Source organism: Thamnophis sirtalis, unplaced genomic scaffold (assembly GCF_051295495.1).
Source record: "Thamnophis sirtalis isolate CommonGarterSnake01/CBP01778 unplaced genomic scaffold, rThaSir2_p1.2 scaffold_4, whole genome shotgun sequence".
Classification (NCBI taxonomy): Eukaryota; Metazoa; Chordata; class Lepidosauria; order Squamata; family Natricidae; genus Thamnophis; species Thamnophis sirtalis.
This window is the reverse complement of record NW_028261384.1, coordinates 102085075-102109119: the sequence shown is the minus strand read 5'-3', so window position 1 is coordinate 102109119 and position 24045 is coordinate 102085075. Positions and strand designations below refer to the sequence as shown.

General features: G+C 41.9%; 1 protein-coding gene across 4 annotated transcripts in view; it reads right to left on the bottom strand.

The window, feature by feature from the left end:
- Positions 1 to 24045, bottom strand: part of NGFR (nerve growth factor receptor) — a 224468-nt gene that overhangs the window by 56262 nt on the left and 144161 nt on the right. For 2 of the 4 annotated variants that reach the window (XM_087713611.1, XM_087713612.1), the window contains exon 1: positions 12953 to 13189. The exons of the other annotated variants lie outside the window; for them this stretch is intronic. In XM_087713611.1, coding sequence (XP_087569737.1) covers positions 12953 to 13000 — 48 coding nt within the window. In that variant the 5' untranslated portion in view covers positions 13001 to 13189. Of the gene's footprint in view, positions 1 to 12952; positions 13190 to 24045 lie in introns of those variants that run through there. 4 annotated transcript variants of the gene reach the window in all.

Below are 24045 nucleotides of genomic sequence, written 5' to 3'. Positions count from 1 at the left end.
CATGGAACGGCTGTTGCAGGGGATTCCAGGAGTCATCCCCTATTTTGATGACATCTTGGTATCGGCTGCAAATGAGGCACAACTTTTCAAACATTTACAAACTATTTTGGCTAGAATTAGAGACAAAGGCCTCCATCTCAAAAAAGAAAAATGCCAAATTAATGTGCCAAGGGTTGAATTCTTAGGGTACCTAATCGGTGGCTCTGGGATTCACTCGACCATAAAAAAATTAAAGCAATTCAGGATGCCCCTACACCTCGTAATCAAACCGAGCTACAGGCGTTCCTCCGGCTCCTTAATTTCTACAGTGACTTTCTTAAACAGAAAGCCACCATTGCTGAGCCCTTACATTGTTTCCTGGCGAAGTACACGAAGTGGTCCTGGGACAGAACAAGGCTACCGCATTTGCCGCAGTAAGAAGACTTCTCTCAGCAAACACATTCCTGATGCAATACAGTCAGACCCTGCCATTGGTGCTGACCTGCGAGGCTTCCCTGTTTGGTGTCAGAGCCGTCTTCAGCCACCACATGCCCAATGGAACCAAGGCTCCCATAGCCTTTTACTCTAGGACCTTGTCCGCTGCTGAGCGGAACTACAGCCAGCTGGACCAGGAGGCTTTGGCTGCAGTGACCGGAGTAAAAAGGTTCCATGAGTACCTATACGGCTGTGATTTCGAACTAATTATGGACTATAAGCCACTACTGGGTTTGCTGGCTGTAGAAAGACCTACTCCTGTGTCATTATAACCGCAGATGACCAGATAGACCATTTTCTTAGCTGCCTACTCCTACAGCCTTGTCCACCGACCAGGCTCCACTTTGGGGCACGACAATGCTCTGAGCCGCTGCCCACTACCAGAACTTCTTGCTGACCCTACCCCCAAGACGCCAACTCTGTGGCCACCTCTCCAACTCCACTCTTAGACAACCAGAGGTAACTCCTGCACGAGTTAGCCAAAGCCCTACCCAAACAGAGCAAGAACTCACTCCATCAACAGGCAGCTCAAGCCCAAGGGTACCAGGGAAGTTATCTGGTTGTGTTGCAGGCCCGCATCGAGCTCCGAGCGAACCGGCTCTAGAAGCTCCAGCCGTGGCCTGTAAAAGGTTCCAGGACCTTCCACCAAGCAGAGCTGCGGAGCAAACAGATCCGTCCGACCTGTGCAAAGAACACCCTCTGACTGAACTGCGCAGGTCAGGCAGAGCTACCAAAAAGCCCGCCTACCTGCGTGACTACGTAACCAGTCAGATTACTCCATCTAAGAAGGGAGGGGTGTTAGATACTAGCTTCAACTATAAGGTCCTCTGTTTCGGCAGGAACAGAGGTTTAATCTCATTGGTCGAAGGGTCTGACAGCTCCCTTTAAAAGGGCTGCTATCAGACTCAACCTTTGCTGGATTGTACATAGTTGCTACTGAGTTAATAAAGAGCTGTTGTTACCGTTAGCCTGTGTGTGCCTTTCCATTACCCGATCTAATACAATGGAATACAAGGAATTGGGGAGATAAAGTTAAATTTCCAAATTGCTTTATTTTGACTTAGAAATGTTCTCATTTCTGGAAAAGGGGATACTGGGTACCCTGACAAATAACTTTGGTATAAAAATCCCATTATTTGTCACTATACGCTACACTACACTACACATAATCACCATATTGATTAGGGATACTAGGCACTGGAGAACTTAAGTTGCTTAAGGGACTGCTTAAAGAAAGGAACTGAGATTTGCTTCATATGAGGTAAATTTTCTCTTTTATTTATCTTGATTTGACTGATATCAATCAACAGCATTGTTTGTTGTTGAGATTGCAAGAATAAAGCTTTGTAACTTGTTTACTGTGTCAATTTTGAAGATGGTTTATTCAATAGGACAGGGCATTCTGCCCATACTTCTTAACATCACTTTTACTACACTTTGTGACTCTTATCACTGACCAACTAGGCAGCAGCAAGATACCTGAGCTAAGTGTGAAGGCTGGTGAATGGGTTGCACTGGAATCTTAATTTATAAATAAAGCATACAGTCCTAAACACCAGAAAATATCTGGATGCACCTTTTTCCAATTAAACCAGTTTACAGCTCTGTATCAATCAAGCCACAGTATGTATTTGACAAAATGAACTCAAGTCACAAAAGTTTTTGCCTTTTAATAAAATGCCTTTAATAAAGCAGTCACTAAGCAAGGATTACCTGTATGTAGAGGCTAACTGGTTAATAAAGATTTCTTTGTTTGTTCACTTTGGGTCCTGCACTGAATAATTGCCTTTAAAAGAGTATTATTTCAAACATTGTTACGTTACAGAACAATTCAGTTTTGAGTAGTTACCTCTAAAAATGTATTCTTTCAAAAACTGTTAAATTACAGAACAATTAAATTTTATGATTATTGAAGAAAATGAAAAGATCTATTTCATGATGAAGAAATGATATGAAAAACTACTCCAGAGGAGTAAACACTGAGGCCACATGATATTTGCAATATTACCTGCTTACTTGAAGAAGCAGCTCCTATTTTATTTCTTACCTGAGGCCTTTTCAAGGTTCTCCCACCTAAAGAAAAGTCAAATAACTGCAGGAGACAGATTTTTTTCCCTTTCTTAAAGATAACATTCATTGTGAGAAGTATCCTTCTCAGCAGATCTCATCAGATGAATTAATAGGCATAAAAATATAAGTGCAATCCTTAGATAATAGAAATATTTAAATACGAATAAAGTGGAAATGTCAATAAAACCATTTTGGAGTCATGGAAGTGGTTTTGCTCCTATTTTTATAGATCTTATATTTTGCATTCGTTGTAATTAATGGTTGTTATGTATTTTTTTCATCCTATGCTTCCGTTTCTAATATTTTGTTTTGTATTGCATTTTCAATTCGCTGTCCAGGGAACTATAGACAAATAATAAATATTTAGAAGAGGAATAATTCCTCTGGAAGGCAGATCATATTGTCCCATATAAACCTGCCTGGATCAGCAGATCCTTAGAATAAGTATATTCCTCTAATCCTTCTCCAACCAAAGCATTGAAACCCAAAGCCAGAGAACTCCATACCACAGTAGGCTTTTCTATCAGTAGGAAAATAACTTCTTAGTAGGATTTTTTCTTTAGAGCTACAGTGGTGTGAATATGTTTGATTGAAATGTTAAATTTACATTTACCGAAAAAGAAGTAAAGGGGGGGGGGGGTAAATTTGTCGGTAAATATAAATTTAACACAAATATAGTTTATCATGAAAGCGACTGCTTGCAAAGGCTCCTAGATTGGGGCTGAAAGGTAAGATGGAAGTTGTATGTTCCATCCCATAGTTGGGTAGACCATATTTTGCCCTGATAGACTGATCTCATTGGAAAAAAACGTTTAACTGAAATATATTTTGGGATATTTAGGGCAGTATTGCAGGCTAACTGCAAGCTAGGAGTTTGATCCCAACTGGCTGAAGGTTGACTCAGCCTTCTATCCTCCCATGGTCAGTAAAATGGGGACCCAGATTGCTGGAGGGAAATATGCTGGCATATGTAAACCACTCAAGAGACTACTGTAAATCACTGTGGAGTGTTATATAAGTTTAAGTGCTAATTGCTACAACTATTTTATTGGTTTGTTCTTAGTGCTGCATTTTGTGTGCATTTTCTTACTAGAATATTAATTGTTTTGAATATTACTTTTAGTAGCAAGAAGACAGAAATAAAACTCCTTGATCTTACACCTGCAGAAAAAATTGGGCACTGAATACTGGAATAATATGATACTTGTGTAATTGGAAGTTCATGAAAAGGAGTTTCAGTTCATAGATTACAAGCAACCTGGAAATTCAGGTTTAGATTTATTGGTGGGACCATGCAAGGCACATTGGCAGTATGAATATAAACTGGGCTGTGCAGAGGGCCGACTTCAATGTATATGATGCCCTTATGTTGTTTTGATGTTTCCATTCATACATGCCATACAAATACCAATTAGATTCCTTACTCACAAATCTGGTCTTGTGATGACTCATTTGGAATAAGCAGAATAATAATTTGCCCGGTTCAATTTCTCAGGCAATGAAAAAAGTCCTACCTATAATACCAATTTATCGTAGGACTTCCTCTTTCATACTCAATTTTCTTATCTGTAAAGTGGATACGGGCATGACCTTGCTTGATAGAAATTTATCCTGAACACAGTTTGTGAAAATATACCACAAGAGCAAATTATTAAATGTGCTCTGTGAGTAATAAGCATAAACAAAAGCTATTTGAGCTGTTTTATGGAGGGGGAATTTAATGAATGCCACATGGAGAAATTTTACATTCCCATTCAAATTTGATGAAAGAGAATTTGCCACAGTAAATACTTCAAAGGACAAAAGAATTCCAAAGACATCCTTATGAGTGGGGTGTGATGTTACATTTGCTGAACGACAAGATAGCCAAAGGATGTACAGTATATGAATATTTTGTATTTCATTGTGTACCCATCTCTCCAGATGTGCACAGCCTCTCTGATTCCATTAAATCATATACACAGACATACACACAGTGCAAAGCATTTCCCCATGAGGCTACTTCACTAGCAGTACTACTGCCATTAATGGGAAATACTAAACTTGAGAAATGGTTGGAAAATTGCCTCTATCCTTTGGAGAAATTCATTCAGCCAATTTCTTTGCCAGCAAATGTGGTGGAGAATTTGGAAAGCCATTTGTCTCTATTTCTCATTTTAACTTCTCCTACTCACCTTAAAGTAGATTTGCAAGCCGGTAAAGCCTTGTAGGTCAATTTATTCTTTATTGATTCTTTAAAAACAATTTGTTGAAATATTACAGCTGCTGTGATTTTTCATCCTCTTCATCCTTAATGGCAGAGCAAACTTTATTGATTCTTTATCTTTTGTTTATATGGAGGGGGGATACAGCTTTCTGATTTCCGGGTCTATAATATACAATGTACTCATACCACAAAAATGCACTTGGACAGCTATAATAAGTACCTTGAGGGATGATAGGAGTTCCCTGGCTTGATCATAGTTCTTTTCCTTGCCCAAACTGATCCCACCATTTTGTTATTGTTGGCTTTTTCACTTCTTTGCCCTGGTGAATAATTTAAATTATGCATTAGGCAGCTCTAAGAGTGTAATTAGTAAGTCTGAATTCCTGTTACTTTGGTTCTTTCTCCATCCAAGGACTGCAGGTCCTGAAAATTATAGGGACACAAAACCTGTTTAGTGCCTGACACAGTGAAATAAGTTCTTATTGGCACATTTAATCAATAAGCCTCCAAGGTGCCATCAATTAATCCAAGATCTCTGTGAGCTGTTTCTTTTGGAGGATTGATGCAACATCACATTATCAAAGTTGGCAATCCTGCCATGTAAAAGTGAGAGCAAGTAGGCACCAGGCAGTTACTTTAATGAGAGCCAGTGTCTAACATTGTGTAAAAGAAAGATCTTTCTTCCATGTTGTTTTGGATTATCTATACCAGTGGTGGGTTTCAATTTTTTTTAGAACCTCTTCTGTAGGTGTGGCCTGTTTTGTGGGAGTGGCTTGCCGGCCATGTGACTAGATGGGAGTGGCTTGCCAGCCATGTGATCGAATGGGAGTAGCTTGGCAGTCATGTGACTGGGTGAGTGTGGCCAACTTGTAAAATGTGGTGAAACTCACTTAACAACACTCTTGCTTAGCAACCAAAATGTTGGCTCAGAAACTCTAGCATTGAAGCACACAAGTCTTAAAGCTGTCAAGTTATAAGACCCTTGCACCCCTAACCCTTTAGAAAAAACCCCAGGGGTGTTCAAACTCGGCAGCTTTAAGACTTGCGGACTTCAACTCCCAGAATTCCTCCTCCAGTTATGTTGACTCAGAAACTCTGGCATTGAAGTGTGCAAGTCTTAAAGCTGTCAAGTTACAAGACCCTTGCACCCCTAACCCTTTAGAAAAAACCCAGCAGTGTTCAAACCTGACAGCTTTAAAACTTGTGGACTTCAACTCCCCGAATTTCTCCTCCAGTCATGTTGGCTCAGAAACTCTGGCATTGAAGCACGCACGTCTTAAAGCTGTCAAGTTACAAGACCCTTGCACCCCTAACCCTTTAGAAAAAAAACCCAGGGTGTTAACTTGACAGCTTTAAGACTTGTGGACTTCAACTCCCAGAATTCCTCCTCTCGCTCTTCATCTTGATGATGTGCAGATGGGCGGGGGGGGGAGGGAGCTGGAACCGGTTCTGGCACTGTAGATGTGTGGAACCTCTTCTATAGAAGAGGTTAGAACTGGTAGGAACCCACCCCTGATCTATACCTTGCAAAATTCTCAAAGAGCATCTGGACAGGGCTAGGCTGGAAAGGCTGGATTATCAGACTAAGGCTGGGAAGAACATGTTGGTTCTCATACAGCGACAGAACTCACCGATCCAGTGGTGGGTTCCTAGCGGTTTAGACCAGTTTGGCCAAACTGGTAATGGTTTGGCAGCCTGGATCGCTGGAACCAACAGTGACCCAGGCCTGCCATGCCCCCGAATCAGTTCTCGAGCACCGCCATCTTATTTTTTTGCTTCTGTGCATGCGTAGAACAAGCAAACCAGCAGTAGTGCCTGCCAGAACCCACTGCTACACTGATCCCAGGCTAACCTATTTCATAGCCTTTGAGAAGATAAGGTGGGGATGAGACTATGTGGCCGCAAAGGTTTGGGACCTTGCATGCAAGAACTCACAGGCTTGATCCTCAGCACTCGAGTGAGAAAACACCCTGTTTTAAACCATAGGCAAATATCCTTGAAAGCAAAGGGCCTATAAGTCCTACATATAGGACACATAAGCTGCTACCAAAGGACTGACTTCCATTTGTGGGTATGTTCTATTCTAAGAATATTTCAACCTGCAGGTCATTTTTAAAGTGATCTTAAAATTGACTTTAAAATGCATCTAAGAGGTTAGTTCCCAGAGGACAGGCATGTAACATGAGCTGTGGTGGCACAGTTTTAGAATGCAGCATTGCAGGTTAATTCTGCCAATTGCCAGCAGTTTGATTCTAACCAGTTTAAAGTTGGACTTAGCCTCCCATCTTTCCGAGATCGGTAAAATGGGAAGTAAGATTGCTGGGTCAATATGTAAACGAATATGCAAACCACTTGGAGAGGGCTTTAAAGCACTGTGAAGCAGTATATAAGTCTAAATGCTATTGCTATAGATCATAGTCATGATTTACCACTTGTTGCTTATATGTACACTGAGAGTTTCTGCACCGGAGACAAATTCCTTGTGTGTCCAATCAAACTTGGCCAATAATGAAGTGTAGCCTAGGCTAGGCTATTGTTATTTTTTAAAAATGACCTCTGTGTTGGCTTAATAAATATGCTGCATAACTTTCTAATGAGCTTTTCAACTTTCTTTCATGTGGCTCTTTGGATCTAATCCTTCATCTGACATCTAGTAACGCCTTTCCTACTTCAGTAAGATACATTGCTTGTCTAGTCAAACTATAGATATAATTTCTATATCTAAATTATTCTGTAGCTAAGTATAAAATTAGCATATGTACATGCTGTGCCAAACAGTGCCCTCATCTTTTTATTTGGAAATGCACAGGGGGCACTCTCAAAATCAATAAGAGCTGGACAAGTCACCTGTTGGAATACTTGAAACACAGTTTATAGGTTAAGGTAATGGTAGCAGGGCAGAGGTTAAATTGATTGTAGCAGACCAGATAGATCAATAGTCAGACTTGCTATACGTTACAAAGGGAAACTGTCTTCAAGCAGTACTTGGTTTCTAGAAACTATACATTGGCATAGACATGCTTGGTATGTAAGTGGCTTGCCGCTGCTTTCTTCCATTTTTCAGCTTTCCAATTTCAACTACAGCCCTAAAAGATTCCAACTAACCAGACAGCAGGCAAACTCTTTAGACATGTGGGCATATTGATGCCCTTATAAAATGCTTCCTCAGAAAGGTTTGCTTTTGATTCCAGTGGATGGCAAGACTTGGTTCAGATTCTAATGTTGACTGTTTATTAGTTTAATTCAGAGTACACAAAAATAAGACAATTGTTTACAAAGAATGATGTTTGCATTGATTTAATAAATATACTATGGTATATGATTTTCTAATGGGCATTTTAAATTTTCTTTCATATGGCCAATACAGTTCTCTTTTAGTTTTGATCTTGGTTAGGACTGCATTCTGGTGGCCACCTAGCATATTTTTAGAGCATTCAGAGCATCAAAAAAATTGGGTAAAAGTGGAAAAGTGTGTGACACACCTGGACAGGCCCAAATCTTAATGAAACTATAACTTTTTGCTGGGACTAATGGACAGACAACTAGAAAAGACATTGTTTTTTGCACATGGTAACTGCAGCAAATTTATTATACACACAAAGATTGAAAAACTCTGAAGTACCCATAACAGAGGAATGGTTGATAAAAATGACAGAGTTTATAGAAATGGCAAAATTGACTTGTTTAATTAGGAAAAAGACAAAAAACACTATTTTTAGTGACCAGAAACTCATTGTGGACTCATTGTGAAAACAGTGAAAACAGAAAAAGTAAACTAGTGATTTATGGGTTTGAGAATAACGAAGAGTAAAACATAGAAAGAAAGGTGCCAAGATACAATCTTAGAGAGAAGATAAAATACAAATGCATATATCATTGCTGTAAAAAAGATCAGAAGCTGCTCCTTTATACCTCTTTTTAGCCTTTTCTGTATTTTTCTTAGTTACCTATTACTTTTCTTTTTCTTTAAATGTGTGCTGTTTTTGTAAAACATTCAACAAAAATTAATTTTTAAAAAAGTAAAGCCAAAATATGTCTTTCATTTTGAGTGTGTTTCTTGCCACAAAATACTAGGGGATCAGCCAGCCAATGTTTTTAATCTCTGCCCTATCCTAATAAGATTTGGCCCTGCAGGATCTCAGACCAGAAGATTGCATATCCTCTGCTAACTCATCATACAAGCCAGGCATTAAATCTGAGATCTTTTAAATGCAAAACATGACCTGTACTACTGAATTATGTATGGCCTTTTTTCACAGCTTCATGGGTGTCTGAGCTAAGTACCTATTCCATTGCAGTAACCAATTTCTTTCCCACCTTGTTCTTCATCTTCACCAGGTTATAACATCTCTCCAATTGGAACCTTATATATTCTACACCCTGTGCCCCACCCAGTTTCTGTTCAGAGAACAATGCACAGTAACTCCCAAGCAGTGGCCTGAATAACACTGAGGCCTCCTTGCCCCTTTGAAAAGCCAGATGACCTAATAATCACTACCCAGTTTTTCTGTTTCTCTTTTCAGCCACACAATAAGACCCAAGCCCCCTCTGGCAGAAGGCGTTTTCTGGAAACTATGCACATCAGATTTCCTCCTCCTCTTCGCTTCATCAAACTTAGGAATAAACATGTTTTGGAACGTTTTAATTGAATTGCTTGGTCTGTATGTTTGATGCTTGGAGTGTTTTCAGTCTTAGAACATTTGCTTTTTATTTTCTAACCCTCTTTCTTTGACTTTCTCTCTCTCTTTTCTCAATCTTCTGGGCATCATTGCAAGCCTATAGAGCACTCCCCCTTTCCACATCAAGAACCAATTGGTTTCGCAATCAAATCTTATTTGAGGTTGGCAACGGGACAGCATCTTCCATGGCACCTAAAATCAGCCAGCTGGTTTACCAAGTCGGGGGCAACGATTGCAGCACGCACAGCTGTGCCTTCAAACCTTTACCACCACTCCTTGCCCTTCGGCATCTACTTCAGGCAGCCGACTATCCTTCTAATTGCAGGACCATCCCTAACCGGACACACATTTTATTGACTCTGCTATACAGAAGCCCTGCCAGAAGTAAGAATATACTCATTATTGGGTACTTTCCAATTTACCCCCTTTGAGTCTTCTCTTTCCTTTCCATTGCCCCTCCAAATAAGGCATATTTTATTTTCTTCTACTTATAAAGAAGATTACCTGCTCCACAAATAAGAATTACAGGTACTTTTGGCACTTTCATATGGAAGGAAGGAAGGAAGGAGAGAAGGAAAGGAGGGGAGGAGGGAGGGAGAAAAGGAAGGAAGGAGGGAGGGAGAAAGAAGGAAGCAGAGCAGGAGGAAGGGAGGAAGGGTGGGAGGGAGAAAAGGAAGGAAGAGAAGGAAGGAAGGAGGGAGGGAAAGAAGGAGGGAGGGAAAGAAGGAAGGAAGAGGAGAGGGAAGGAAGGAGAGAAGGAAGGATGGAGGAAGAAGAAAGGAAGAGGAGAGAGGGAAGGAAGGAAAGGAGGAAAAAAGGAGAAGGAAGGAGGGAGGGAGAGAAGGAAGGGGAAGGAAGGAGAGAAGAGGGAAGGAAGGAGAGAGGGAGGGAAGGAAGGAAGTCTTCTGCTGACCAAAAGAAAACCAAACAGCATGAGAGCATGGCAGTGATTCTGGAGTCTTGTGACTCCACATACCAGTTATGGAAGAGCTCTTCCCCCATTTCCCCCCCAACCCCATTCACATTTACAAACAGGCAGAAGGACACCTTCAAAGATTATGCTCAGCACTGAAAGAAGCATACTCCTCTCTTGGGAATTGCCTGAGGAAACAGGTAGAAGAGATGCAGAGTCATTTTAAAAAACTGGGTTGCTAGGGCTGAGAAACCACACCCTCCTTTCCTCGCTTATATGCCTGAGGCTCTCCACCTCTCTTGCCATCCACTTTTCATATACTGTGGTTTAAACACAGGGTTTACTATGCTCATAACACTTTTCCCTTTCCCTAACTTCAGACAAGTTGTGCTTGGACACTCTGTAGGCCATGAGAGCTTAAGGCCAAGCACTTGCAAATCAGGTAAAGCATAGTCAGTTTAAACCTGGAGTAGTTTTGCACATAAGCATGCTTGACAAACCCAGAACATTTCTGCTTTGATGTGTTTTATGAATGGCACATTAAAAGCATTGTATCAACACAAGCCTTACAGCAAATGTGGTAGATGTCTGCTGTATTTGAGGGCAAACTCACACTGTATTCAGGGCAAACTCATGATCTTGAGGACTTGACTTGTCCTCTCTGAGTGCCTCATTGCCCGTCTCTTTTTCTGTAGAGCCATGCATAATCCTTGCCCAGCTATGCTTTCAATTAAACACAACTCCCTAGATTCCATTACAGGTATCACTTGTTCCCCATGTCCATGCCATGAAACCTTTCCACCTTCTCTCTCCCTGCTGTCAAACATTAGAAGGTTCTTTGGGGCAGAATTCCGAATAATTTTTCCACTAAACCTGCAAAGTGTTTGGGGGTGTATTAATCTCTCAACATGATGTATAAATCACATCTGTAAATCATGGTTACTAGAAGGCTTTCACTCAAAGGACTTTCCCTTGAGCAAATGATTAAAGGATAAATGAGAACCTTCTTTATGCCCTCTTTGCATGCTCAGTGGTTCTCTTTGCAGCTGCATGGTTTTCCTGCTGAAGAAGACCGCCTCAAATGAGTCTTCTGCTGCAAAGTCAAAAGGGCTTGGTGCCTTTTCTAACCCATCTTTCAGAGCTATAGTATCAAATTACATATCCATAGAATCAAAGCTGTTATTTCTTGGGCGGAAATATTTATTGCCAAGAATAAATATCTAGGGAGAGAGAAAGTTAGCCATTAAAAAATAATTGTGAAGGACAAGTGTTAAATCCCTTTCAAGGAGCTCATTTTCAATATAAAAATGTGTCCCCGCAGGTTATATTAGCACTTTAAAAAGAACGAACATCCTTCAACGAATCTTTGTCTTTCAGCCTAATTTCCTTCCCAGAAGGGATGTGAAACTAAGATGACCCTCTTCTCCCCACTCACGCTTTCTGGGAGGAAAAGTCAGTGAGAATTTGGTAGCCTTCTGAAGTTTTGCTGCTGAATTACTTTGTGTTGATCTGGATACCCGCCCCTTCATCCACCCGCACCCCGTTCTTCTGCAATAGGATACGCTAAAGTGCTAAAATGCTTACTCTGCACGGAGAGTAAGCAACCAATCATTTCTGAAGCCATGTGAAAATTTTCCTCCTCCTGAAAATATTCCTCCTTTATTATCCCCCATCTCTTTACTCTTCTGAGAATTCGGAAGAAGGAAAGTGAAATCCTTGCCCAAATCAGCTCTTTCGCTTCCAGCCGGCGCGCTTCCACCCCCCTTCCGCTGAGCCTCCACAAAGAAAGGAGCTGGATGGGAAGAAGAGTCCTTCTCCGAGAACCCACTCGCAGAAGCGCCACACCCGCTTTCCGGACCGGAGAAGCCTTTTGCCACATCCCGTCCCGCACTCAAGACTCTAATCGCCGTCCCCAGATTCCTTTCTTCACGCCTTCCTCCGCGGGATGGATTTCTGTTCTGGGGGAATCCCAACCACCAGAAGTAAGGCGTGGTAGGCGGAGAGGGCGAGAACGAGGGTTCCGGTGCTGTCCCTTATATAGCTCTAAGAATTTCCCACTAGGTCTACAGTCTGCAGAGTTTGTATTTGTTATTCAGTATTACACCACCATCATTGCCCTGTCACCATCATTATATCGGAGTGGAGCACATCAAAAGTTCACTCCAACCAGCCCTTCTCCCCTTGCCAGGCTGATGCCTCGACCGATACCTACTGCTCTCGCGAAGGTTCACACGTGACGTACGCGAGCGCATCCCAACCTTCCCACGCTGGAGCGGCGAAGCTCGCGGGGTTCACTTGCCACCCTGTGGACAGCCGTGACCGCCGCGGCCCTCCTTTTCTGCGCCCTAAATACCCTCTTCCATCCCAAATCATCTTAGACAACCCCCTGATACTCACCGGTCCAAGTTTTCCTCGCCCACCCACTCCGGATAAAAGAAAAAAGCCGCGAACTTGCCCCCATCCCAATTTTGCCCTCTGGGATGGAGCGACGCCTGACGCGGAAGAGTGGGGACGCGTGGTTCTCCACTCTCCCACCCGTTCCCTCATGCCTCCCAGCGTGTCTCGCTCCGTCGGTCCCCGGCCGGTTCCTTACTGACACCATCCACTCACCCCGGAAAGCAGCAGCAAGCCCCATAGCAAGATCGCCGTCTTCTGCATGGCCGTCTGAGGTACAACAGGGTGCTGGAAAGGAAGATGCCGGTCGGGAGATGAGGGGAGGCAGGAGGCTTCTTAAGCATTCCCTCCCCAAGAGGCGTCTCGGGATGGGCGCGGGAGGGAGAGGAGAAGAGCGTCGGTGGCGACGGAGGCAGCGCTAGTAACTGAGGGAGTTGGACAGCACCTGCTTTCTGTAACTGGTAAGCTCGGCCCCCTTTTTTTAAATTAGTATTAAAGCGATCGATGTTCTCCTCCCACTGGTTGGTGGTTTAAGAAGCGCACAAATAACCAAGACATGACAACCCCTCCTTCTTTCAGGGCCCCGGGAAGAGCATATCAAAGAAAATCACTTGGTCCATTACATCTTTCTCACCCATAAAACTTTTTTAAAAAAAAATTCTCCTGAAAGTTGAGAAAAGATGTTGAGGAAAGGTACTAAAATCCTCAGAGGTGAAGAAATTATTTTAAATAACTTCCAGGGACTCCACCAGTGAATGAAAACACAGAGGTGGGGTCCAAGGGCAACTTTTGGGTTCTTGCTGAGTTTTTCTTTCTTTCTTTCTTTCTTTCTTTCTTTCTTTCTTTCTTTTCTTTCTTCTTTCTTTCTTTCTTCTTTTCCTTTCTTCCCCTGCAAAATCTATTTAAACATAAAATTTGGCCATGGATTTTGGGAATGGTGCTCTCTCTTTGGAAGCACCCAATGCCAGCATGCAATCTTGCATTTCTTTTATCTTTTTTCTAATCAGATTCCACTGGGCTGAAGAGAGAAATACAAGCAGAGAGGGATTAGAATAAATCTAACCCAGAAGAAGGTAAGCTGGCCAACTAACCACGAATCAATGTAGAGGGGGATGTGTACCCCTCAGAAGTCATCCAGATGGCCACAAATTATACAGAGCCATTATTTTTAATGTTATGCCCCAGCCTTGCAAAACTCTTGGCCTCCAGATGGATTGGCCATGCTAGCTGAAATCTATCTGGAGTAGTCACGTTGGGCTAGGCTGATATCTGGCTAGATATTTTGACAAGAAACAAAATGAGATTGACACTTCACGGCAAAACGGAATACAATCAAATCTGATGTTTAAGACACACTTCACTTTTTGTACAACCTATAAAAATTTCCATTTTTTTCAACATATGGGTTGAACACATGTGCTCATTGAATTGATTATCAGACGATATATATCTTCATATATACACTTCATATATACACTTACGAGTGTGCGCATATGCACGTATACACTGACAAAATATGCACCCTACATCATATCAAAGAAAATATAAAGGTAATCATGACAAGATATAAGCAAGGAAAGCCCTGCTTATGTGCTGCAGCTAAACTAAAACTGCTAGTAAGTGGAATTCATTTATAATTTAAATCATGCATATGGGGAATCAAAGTGGACTTTCTTCCTGGAAAATCTCTTGGAATCTATGGCTTGTTGTCACAGATCTATAAATTTGAATATTTATACTATTTCATAGGGAGAGTAGCTTTACTTTAAGTCTGTCTTCCTTCCTTCCTTCCTTCCTTCCTTCCTTCCTTCCTTCCTCCCTCCCTCCCTCCCTCCCTCCCTGCCCCCTTTCTCCCAACATATTGCAATGCATTTCACTTCCCTCATCTCAGACAACTGCTTTCCACATCCTCTATTAGATCAATTGTAACAGAAACAAGGATCCAATTGTCTGACTCAACAAAATTGGCTATCTTTGTGCGCAGACTCAGACCTTCCTGTATCTGGCCGGCCTTGCTTTTTGTTTCATGCCATTGCCCTCTCATCCCCAACTTGCCTGACTTAAGAGTAACTAAATTGCTTACTTGGTTAAGAACCAGCATTTCAGAATGCCACAACTCTTTCTCTGCTCAATAAATCAGCTCTGGGTATAGTGCAGCAACAGCATGAGTTAGTTTGAACAGACCCCTCTAGTTGCTCATCAGACATTTTACGGCTTCAATTGTGGCTTTAATAATGAATGCCATGTTAAAGGTTTAGCCAGGATCCTTTCTGCTTCCTGGATAAGTGCTCTCTCTGAATCAGATATTCAGAATGGAGCCCAGACCTTTTTTTTTTTTTTTTAAAGAGGAGATGGATTGCTGAGCTTCTGACTTGTTCCAGGGGTGCACCTATCACTATTTGAAGAATGTAAATCTGCAGGGAGGAGTTTGAGATATATATATTTTTGGTACTTAGAGGGTGAATTATGGGGAGGTGGGGTTCCGGTGGCATCCATAGGTTCAGATGGCTCTAATTTGAGCACTAGATGCTCAAAACCCCTAATCCTTTCACTTTAAAAATGTGGTATGCTCAGTGCAAACATCTGGTGCCTCTGTTGAACTTAAGGACCACTCCAAGATGTTTTGTAAATTATGTCCTCCTCATCTCCAAGTTCAGTCAAAATCATGTTATTTCTATAGTTGGGGTAGGATTGGGAATCTATCAAGTCTTTTCCTCTTTCTTGACAATAAAAATCCCTTGAAGATCACTTGCCCTCGAAATTGTTTTAGTGGGCCTAATGATAGAAGACAGCATTGGGAATTTTCTGCAGGATGTTCTAGAACAGGGCTGTCAAAGTCGCAGACCACAGGCCAGATGCGTCACACGCTGCCACGCCCTCACCCACGCCCAGTTTAGCAAAGGTGGAGGGAGTCCTGATACGTCATGTGACGCTGCAAGTTTGACACTCCTGGTCTAAAAGCAGGAGCCATCTTAGTTATAAACTCTTTTAGAAATAGTTCTTGAACTGACTCATATATTTATTTATTCATTACATTTTGCTCAACCTTTTCTTTTCCTCGAAAAATAGTTTATCCCTCTTTTATCCTTTACATCATCCTTGGCTGAAGATTAAATTGGGAGGTGCTGACTGTCCCATCCTATGAGTCTTATAATTGCACGATGGCTTAGTTGCTTGTTTAAAATATCTTCAATGCCTTATTACTGTCAGCCACATCAGAGAAAGACTTCACATGCTGAGGAGACCTCCTCTCTCCCTGCAGATTGGGCAGTACATCAGTGTGATTTTTGAAGAAGCAAATTTTATTTGTTTGTGTCTTGATGTGAGCATTTGGCCAGGATGAATAAAAAGATTTGAAATTGGCATTTGGGACTGGATTTTAGAGGGACATGAGCAACAAAAGAGCAAAAGGCTTGTTCAAAATTGAATCAGAAACATTATTCAAACTTGAGTACATCATAAGATATAATTGTGTTGTACTTCCTTTCCTAGAATCTTTTATTTGTAGTTGTCTTCACAGCACTGGGTTGTCCTTTCTTTGCCCTCTCTGGTTTTTCTTTGATAATCTTTCCTTTTAACTTTCTCCAGCTTGCCAATATCCTCCCCGTAATGAATGGTTCCAACCAACTGCAATAGTGTGAAAGGTAAGGACATGTTTTTTCAGATGCTGATCGTAAAATCACTTTTTATAACCTTCATTACCACTTAGGCTTTGTTGCCAGCAAAGCAATATAGTCTTTCAACCTTCACTTTGATAAAGAAGGGAAGAAAAAAGAAGGGAAAGGAAAAAAAAACTTTTTCCAGGAGTCAATACACAGGCTGAACATCCATATTTATATAGTTCTTCTTACCATAAATTCATTCATGAGATGATGGAATAGCCATGGGCAGTTTCTATATCTTCTGGCCAAAGTTAGGATTTTCTGTGCAACAGGACGTTTGCGCAGAAACAAATCACATAATTGCTTCATATTCTCTCAAATATAAGAACTATTCTCCTAAATAGATTGGGGGTGGGTGTCATTGTTTTGGTTGAGCTGTCTGCTCTGATTGGCAGCTACAGAAGGCCTTTCTGGGTTTTAAGTGAAACAGTTTCTCAGAATTGGAGCATATTGTTTAATCTCCGTTTGTATGGTAGAATAACAGCAGCTTTTAATTAAGCTGTAAAATTAGCTAAGTATGCCATGGCTTTTTTGAATGGATGGATGGATGGATGGATGGATGGATGGATGGATGGATGGATGGATGGATGGATATCTAAGAACTTTTTGACCAATTAAATAAACACGTAATTCGGAAAGCAGTATTTTCATGTTGCTCTACAAATAATGATGAAGAAGATACATCAAATGAAATCAGAAGTGGGTATGTAAATTCAAAACTTGCTCTCAGTACTGAGCTCAGTGTGGGACATAAATCAATGTTTGTATTATTGAATCATTGCACCATAGACATGACCCAATATAGAAAGAAAATGTCACTTCCATACCTACATGGAGTGCAAGGTGCTTTGTTGTACTTAAAGTCATATCTCTTGTTATAAATATGTGGAAAGATTTAAACAGTGTCACCGCTGATTATTATTCTGATCTGTCAACATTTTATAAGGTACAGGGTTAATTTTTTTTTAAGAATCCTCCTTCTAACTATGTTAGAAATCTGTAACAGATTTTATTTACTTCCTAAATAATATTATCTTCCACAATTTTAGTCTGGCTTCTAATTTTGTTGCTAATTTAGAGGGGATGTGGGGGGGGGTGTGTTAAAAAATGAGCAGAAACAGCAATGTTGGCTTTACAGTACCGGTCTATGAGGAAAAAACCCTCAAAGTTGATACACCATGTGAGCATACCCTTATTAGGGCCACATTAATTCAAGCATGCATGCAATCTTTCAAGCAAATTGAAAAGGGAGTTAAGAAGAAATATTCTTTAAAAAAATAGTACTTCACGTTTGCCCAATTATGTTAGATATTATTGTGTACAAAGATATTGCCTCGGGGTGTCTGCTGGCATAATAACATGCAAGCAAACTGTACTGATTTTTTTTTTAGCTAACTTTGGCAAGGATTCACTATAACAATTCCTGAAAATGGAACCGTTGTCAGTTTTATCCTTGACATGGCTGCTCTGTCCTGTTTCTCTTCTGGAGAGGATTGACAGTGGGCTTCCACTGGTTATTTCTCCTTGGTTCTTTCTAGCCAAAAGATTCTGTTTTAAGACTTCATTAGGATTTTTTTGTTGTTGTTGTTCCTATGCCTGATAAAGCATGTGCATGGACAAGTTTCAGTAAGTCTGCTCCAAACATTTGGGAAACTTACCTACCCCACCTTTTCTACCCTCTCTGGGTCCCCTACAACTTAAAATAAGATTTCCTCTTGGTGTTTTTTTGTTAACAAAACATAATTATTTAATCACCTACCCTGCTTTGTCACTGCTGCCTTGCTATAGGGTTGTTTTTAAAAATACCTTGCACCCATACTCTAAGGCTAAAGCCAGCGGGCTTTACCAGCCCAACTAACAGTTTTCCCTTTATGTGGTTGTTTCCCAGGAAGAATGGAATTTGGGTGGGAAGACAAAATTGTAGAACATTTTTTTTCTGCCTCACTTTCTTCCCTTCGCTTTTGTAAGCTTTCCTTGAATCCTGGTTGTGATTCATGCTACCTTTTCCTTCCCATGGAGTCGCAATGTAATATTATTACAGATTGGCAAGTCAGTGTCTGTCATTATTTCATATGCAGCCACTTCACAATGCTTGTGTCCTGAGGTGAGGATCCAGGCTTCAATCAGTGGGGCTGGTTATCCCAAAAACACTAAATATTCTGTGGACATTTCTGATAGGTTTCCCCCAAAAGGCCTTCTACCTCCTGGCAATTGACTCCTATGAGCACCATTCCCACTTTCTACTAGAAACTGTGTTAAAGAGTTAAAGTTGTGGGTTTTGATGTATTCTTGGGCCAGGTTTTAGCCTAAGGTCATGTATTATTCCAAATACAACATACATTTTTGTAGTGTCTTTTTTTTTTAAACTCTCCCTGAGATCTTTCCCCCCTGGCTCATTTTCCTTCAAAGGATTTGCTCTCTGAATTTGGGGTTGTTTTTCTTTGAAGTTATTCCTTTTTCTCAGAGACCCTCAGCAAGCTTCTTCTGCTTTCTTCTTGCCCCTCTCAGAAGCTGACTGCAGCTTGCCTTAACAGTTCAAGGGCTTCTACCATTGTTTCTTAGTTTTCAGGACAGGTGACAGCCATTTGGCTACTACATTTAGCAACTAGGCCCACAATTCCTAATCGCTTTCTGTGGACTGCAGAAATATCCTCCCAATCTCTGCCTAGCAAGTCCCCTTTGTTGTGCTTTCTGTTTGTATTTCTTAAGGAAAACATATTCAATCAAACTCCACCACCACCCCCAATTCCTCCATCCCAACTTTCTGGCATAGGAATGGTGAACGTTTCCCTCTTCCCTGTGAGATGTTTCTTTTTGGTTTTGGGCTTAGCATCACTGCTATTCTCCCCTCCCAACTGCTTCTTCCAAATCAGGCAAGTTGGCCAAAGATTTCTCACCATCTGTAGAAAAGGATGCAGCAGTCTTCGGCTCATCGATGCCTGCTTTTGCAGCCTTTTCTCTACTTGATATTCTCTTGCTCTACTCACCTCCTGAAGCAGCTTTTCTCTCTGCTTGGGCCCAGGTGGAGCTAATGCTTTATCTGGGCCCCTTCTTAAAAAACATCATGGCATTCTGAGTAGGGATGATGGAACCAGTTCTGCCATTAAACAGCATAAACCTCCAACGTCAGGGGTAGATAATGACAATGGCAATCAGCTCACTGTTCTTCTCAGGTCCCTTAGCGCTGCCATTTCCCAGTGTGATATACTCCAGAGGTATTGGGAATTGCAACTTTCAGAACTCCAAGCTAGGTGGATTAAAGCCATGCTACTTAGGAGTTCTAGGAAAGCAATCTGAACTTGTCTGGTGGGTTTGGGGAAGATTTGGGGAAAGTTGCCCTAGTCATTCCATTCTATGGAGGCAAAGAATCTAGATTACTATGGTAAAGTGCAATCCACAAGACCTTGAATGAAATTATTACCCCATTTCATTTCATTTCATTTCATTTATTGGACATTTATAGGCCGCCCTTTTCCCTGAGGGGACTCAGGGCGGCTTACAATCAAAAAGGAAAGGGAGTGTAGGACAATACAAAAGAAATGTGAACAAAAATAAATTAAACAGTAAAACTCAACATTCACTCAGCATTCGGGAGGGGCGAAAGTAGACTTATCCCCAGGCCTGACGGGCTAGCCAGTTCTTGAGGGCTGTGCGGAAGGCCTGGACGGTGGTGAGGGTACGAATCTCCACGGGGAGATTGTTCCATAGTGTCGGGGCCGCAACAGAGAAGGCTCTCCTCCGAGTAGTCGCCAGTCGGCACTGACTGGCGGATGGAATACGGAGGAGGCCAACTCTATGCGATCTGATGGGACGCAGGGAGGTAATTGGCAGAAGGCGGTCTCTCAAATAGCCAGATCCACTACCATGGAGCGCTTTATAGGTGGTGAGTAGGACCTTGAAGTGCACCCGGAGATCGACAGGTAGCCAGTGCAGCTCACGGAGGATCGGTGTTATGTGGGCGAACCGTGGTGCGCCCACGATCACTCGCGCGGCCGCATTCTGGACTAGCTGAAGTCTCCGGATGCTCTTCAAGGGCAGCCCCATGTAGAGCACATTACAGTATTCCAGCCTGGAGATCACAACAGTCTAATTCTCATTCTGCCTCAGTAACAAAGCTGCTGTTGTGCTTAGAGTTTAAAAGTAGAACACATTAAAGAAAGTTGTTGCCGGAGACAAGAATCACAGCCAGCTTCCCCAGTGAATGTGGCATCCAGCAAACTGAATTTTTCAGCTTAGATCATTCTCTCTATCCACCAGTTGAGTTCGTATAACATACTAAGCTCAAAATAAGCCAAAAACTTTGTAATTTGCTGTGTTGTGTGAACATAGTCCTTATGGTTTGTCAACCAGGGTAAATTAAATGTTACCAGAATATATTCCTGGTCAACTATCTCCAATGTGGTATTCTCTAGACAAGCCATGATAAACCCCCCTCACTGATTCTCCCTGGTGGGTGTTGAATGCAGCATCACTGGCTCCCTCATGCCCTATTAGTATCAGGACATCTAATATGGATTTCAATAGAATAAAGTAACAACTAAAAAGCTCTTAAAGAGGCAGCAGCAGCCATAAACACTCATGAGCTACAAATACATGTGTAGCCCACATGGCAGTGCCTTGTTGGGATATGGCTTGGAGGCTGTTAGCTTACATCATTTGTCTGAATAGGGGCCAGAAAAGAATCTTGCGAGTCTGTATTTAGTTCTACAAAAATGCACGATCCTTCTCTATCTGTCCAAATGGGGTTTTCCAGGCATTGGAGACAAGGGAAATCCATTACTGAACTAATCCCACCCTTTTCTTCATTCCACATTGAAGCTATATTTCTGCAATGTATGAATCCCAGAATATGGAGTAGACTGGAAATTTAGCAACCAATTTCTAAGTGCTAAAAGCATTTATTAAAATATTCATATTCATTTGTGAAATGCATTTAGGAGTAAGAGAAATGGAAGCAAATAAACATCAAGGAGGGGTAGTCTTAATTCTTTTCTACTTGCCTGCCATCATCTTCTATCCTTGAGGTTTCCTATCTGCTAAACAGTTTCAACTAATATTTGAAATCTTTGAAAGCTAGGGTTAGCCCCTTCAGAATCAAAGCCTTCTTGGTTAAAAAAAAACAAAAAACCAACCCTACCCTTCATTGCATGTTTTTTAAAGAAAAGAAAATAGGAGCCAATGATTCCCATGGAATCAATAATTGTGGACAAGATGGCATTTGATTAGAAATGCAGGTTTAGTGGTCAATGGTGAGATTCATGTCTTCTAACAGAGCTTCCTGGGTTTAGAAAATGCTGCAGTCCTTATGCCCTCAGCCAAATCTACATCCCATGGCTTTTATAAAAATAAAAATCAAAAGGACAAAACTCATCCCGTGGGAAGAACTCATCAAGAATTTTGAAAAACCATGCAATAAAAATAATTCATAAGGAAGTTAAATGTGTTTTTCCCCCACTGGATGTCACCTCTTGCGTTAGATTTGATTTTGAAAACTGATGGTGACAATTTGTGAGGCCTGGACATTCCTACACTACCTTTCTAGCACTAATGTGTGGTTGGCTTCTTTCTGGTATCATAGGAAAAAGAGGGTATAAATAAAATAAATAAGAATTAATGAATAATGAATAGGATATCAAGATTAAAGTTCAATCCAGTGGTGGGTTCCGGATTCCGTTCCAACCGGTACGGTTGGGACAGCCCCGGAATAAACCACATGCAAGCATGCGATGTGCGCATGCATTGTAGCATCAAATGACGCTTCTGCAAGCCTCCGCGACGCTCTAGCTGTTCGGCGGAGCATCACACAGGCGCCATACGCGCCATACAAGTGCGCAGAAGCGCCAAAAGCTTAAAGCACATGTAAGGAGCATGGGCAGATGGGGGGGTCCTCCGGAGCACCATACCGGAACGGTACCTGATGCTCTGGGCAGGATCCGGTATGCCCGTACCAGGGCGTACCACCTACAACCCACCACTGGTTCAATCACACCTGTCTATTAGTGTAGCCCAATATATACAGAATGAGAGGAAGATCAGCCCTGAGCTATGATTCTAGATATATATATTTGCTTTCCCCCCAAATACTGAGGAGAGTTTCATACCTTTCTGTTGATTAAAGCCAATCTTTGCATTCATAATTATTTTTGACTGTAAAATTATAATAATCAGTTATGCATATGTATCTATATGTTGCTTTTTATATGCTACTTGTAGGCCATTTATGTTTCCCATTTTTAGGCACTGGGTAGTGCCTCTGGATCTCAATGCATGGCGACTTGTGAGTCTCATTGTTGGAAGCTATTCTGAGCAAAATGACAAATTTAATATTGTATTTTCCCTGCTCCAAATTGCCTCTCTCCCCCAGCAACAGAGGTAGGTTGCTCCTGGTTCGGCCCGGATCAGGCAAACCAGTAGTAGTGGCAACGGGAGGCTCTGCCCACCCGCCTGGAAGCTTCTGCACAGAAGCGTCACATGTGCAGGAGCGCACCTGAACCAGTAGTAAAAAAAATGGCAATTCACCACTGCCCAGCAACTTTCAGATAACAAAACTGATTTCTCTATGAGTAACTTCTACTGCTATATTTCAATCATCAATGGGGAAGTATATCTATTTTATCCGGTTTGCAGTTTTTGTTTGATATTTTCAAATGTTTCAATAAGAGTTAGTAAGTAAGTAAGCCCTTAGAAAAACTGTGGATTTTTCCTTTATTGTTTTTGGTTTGTAAATGTGAAGAATATTATTTTACTGTCTTTTATCTGTTGTTTAAGTACTATAGTGTATTATAACAATTGCAAAGCAGCTTTTCGTGGAATACAAGGACAATACAGGCAAAACTCCACCTGCAAACAATAAAATGTTTCTATTGTAATTAAAATTAGTCTGGAATATTTTCAATCAATATTCAGATCATCTTGAGGCCAGAGCTTGTGTCACTGAGCCTTTTCTCTCTCTCTCTGGCTCTTCCCAGTAGCATACCATATTTCCCCAAAAATACAACGTGTCCTGAAACTAAGGCCATGCCACAATTTTTGGGCGGGCAAAAATATAAGCCGCCTCCAAAATAAGCTCCCTGGACAATCCCTCCCTCTGGCCAGGCAGAGCACCACTTGCCGACCTAGCGGTATCCCAAATACGCCAAGCCACGGGAACGAGGTGGAGAGCAAAGGCGCTCGCGTTGCTTGGCGCCTTTGGGATACTTAGATCAGTCAGCGGTGCTGTGCCCAGCTGGAGAGGGGGGTTGCCGGGAGACTGCTCCCAAAGAACCGGGCACAGCCTCAGGGTCAAACAGCTGTGTTCCGCTGTCGCATCAACAACACAGCAGCCATGAGGTGACCACACCCATGAGCAGCTGCCTGGTAACCCCCCTTTCCAGCCAGGCAAAGTGCCATTCACTGACCTAGGGGTATCAGCAAGCTGCAGGAGTGCCTGTTCACTGTCCTCTGGCTCCCGTGGTTCGGTGCTTCAGAATGCCCCTAGGTCAGAAAATGGGGGTCTGCATGGCTGAAGAGGAGGGTTGCATGAGCGCTTTTCTGCTCCCCCTCACGCAGCTCCTAGGCTCATGATGGCCTTGCCTAACTCTCCCTGCAAAGCCAGGGCATCTCCATTGCTGCCACCGCCCACCGCATGGCTTTTTCCGCGGCTTCCAA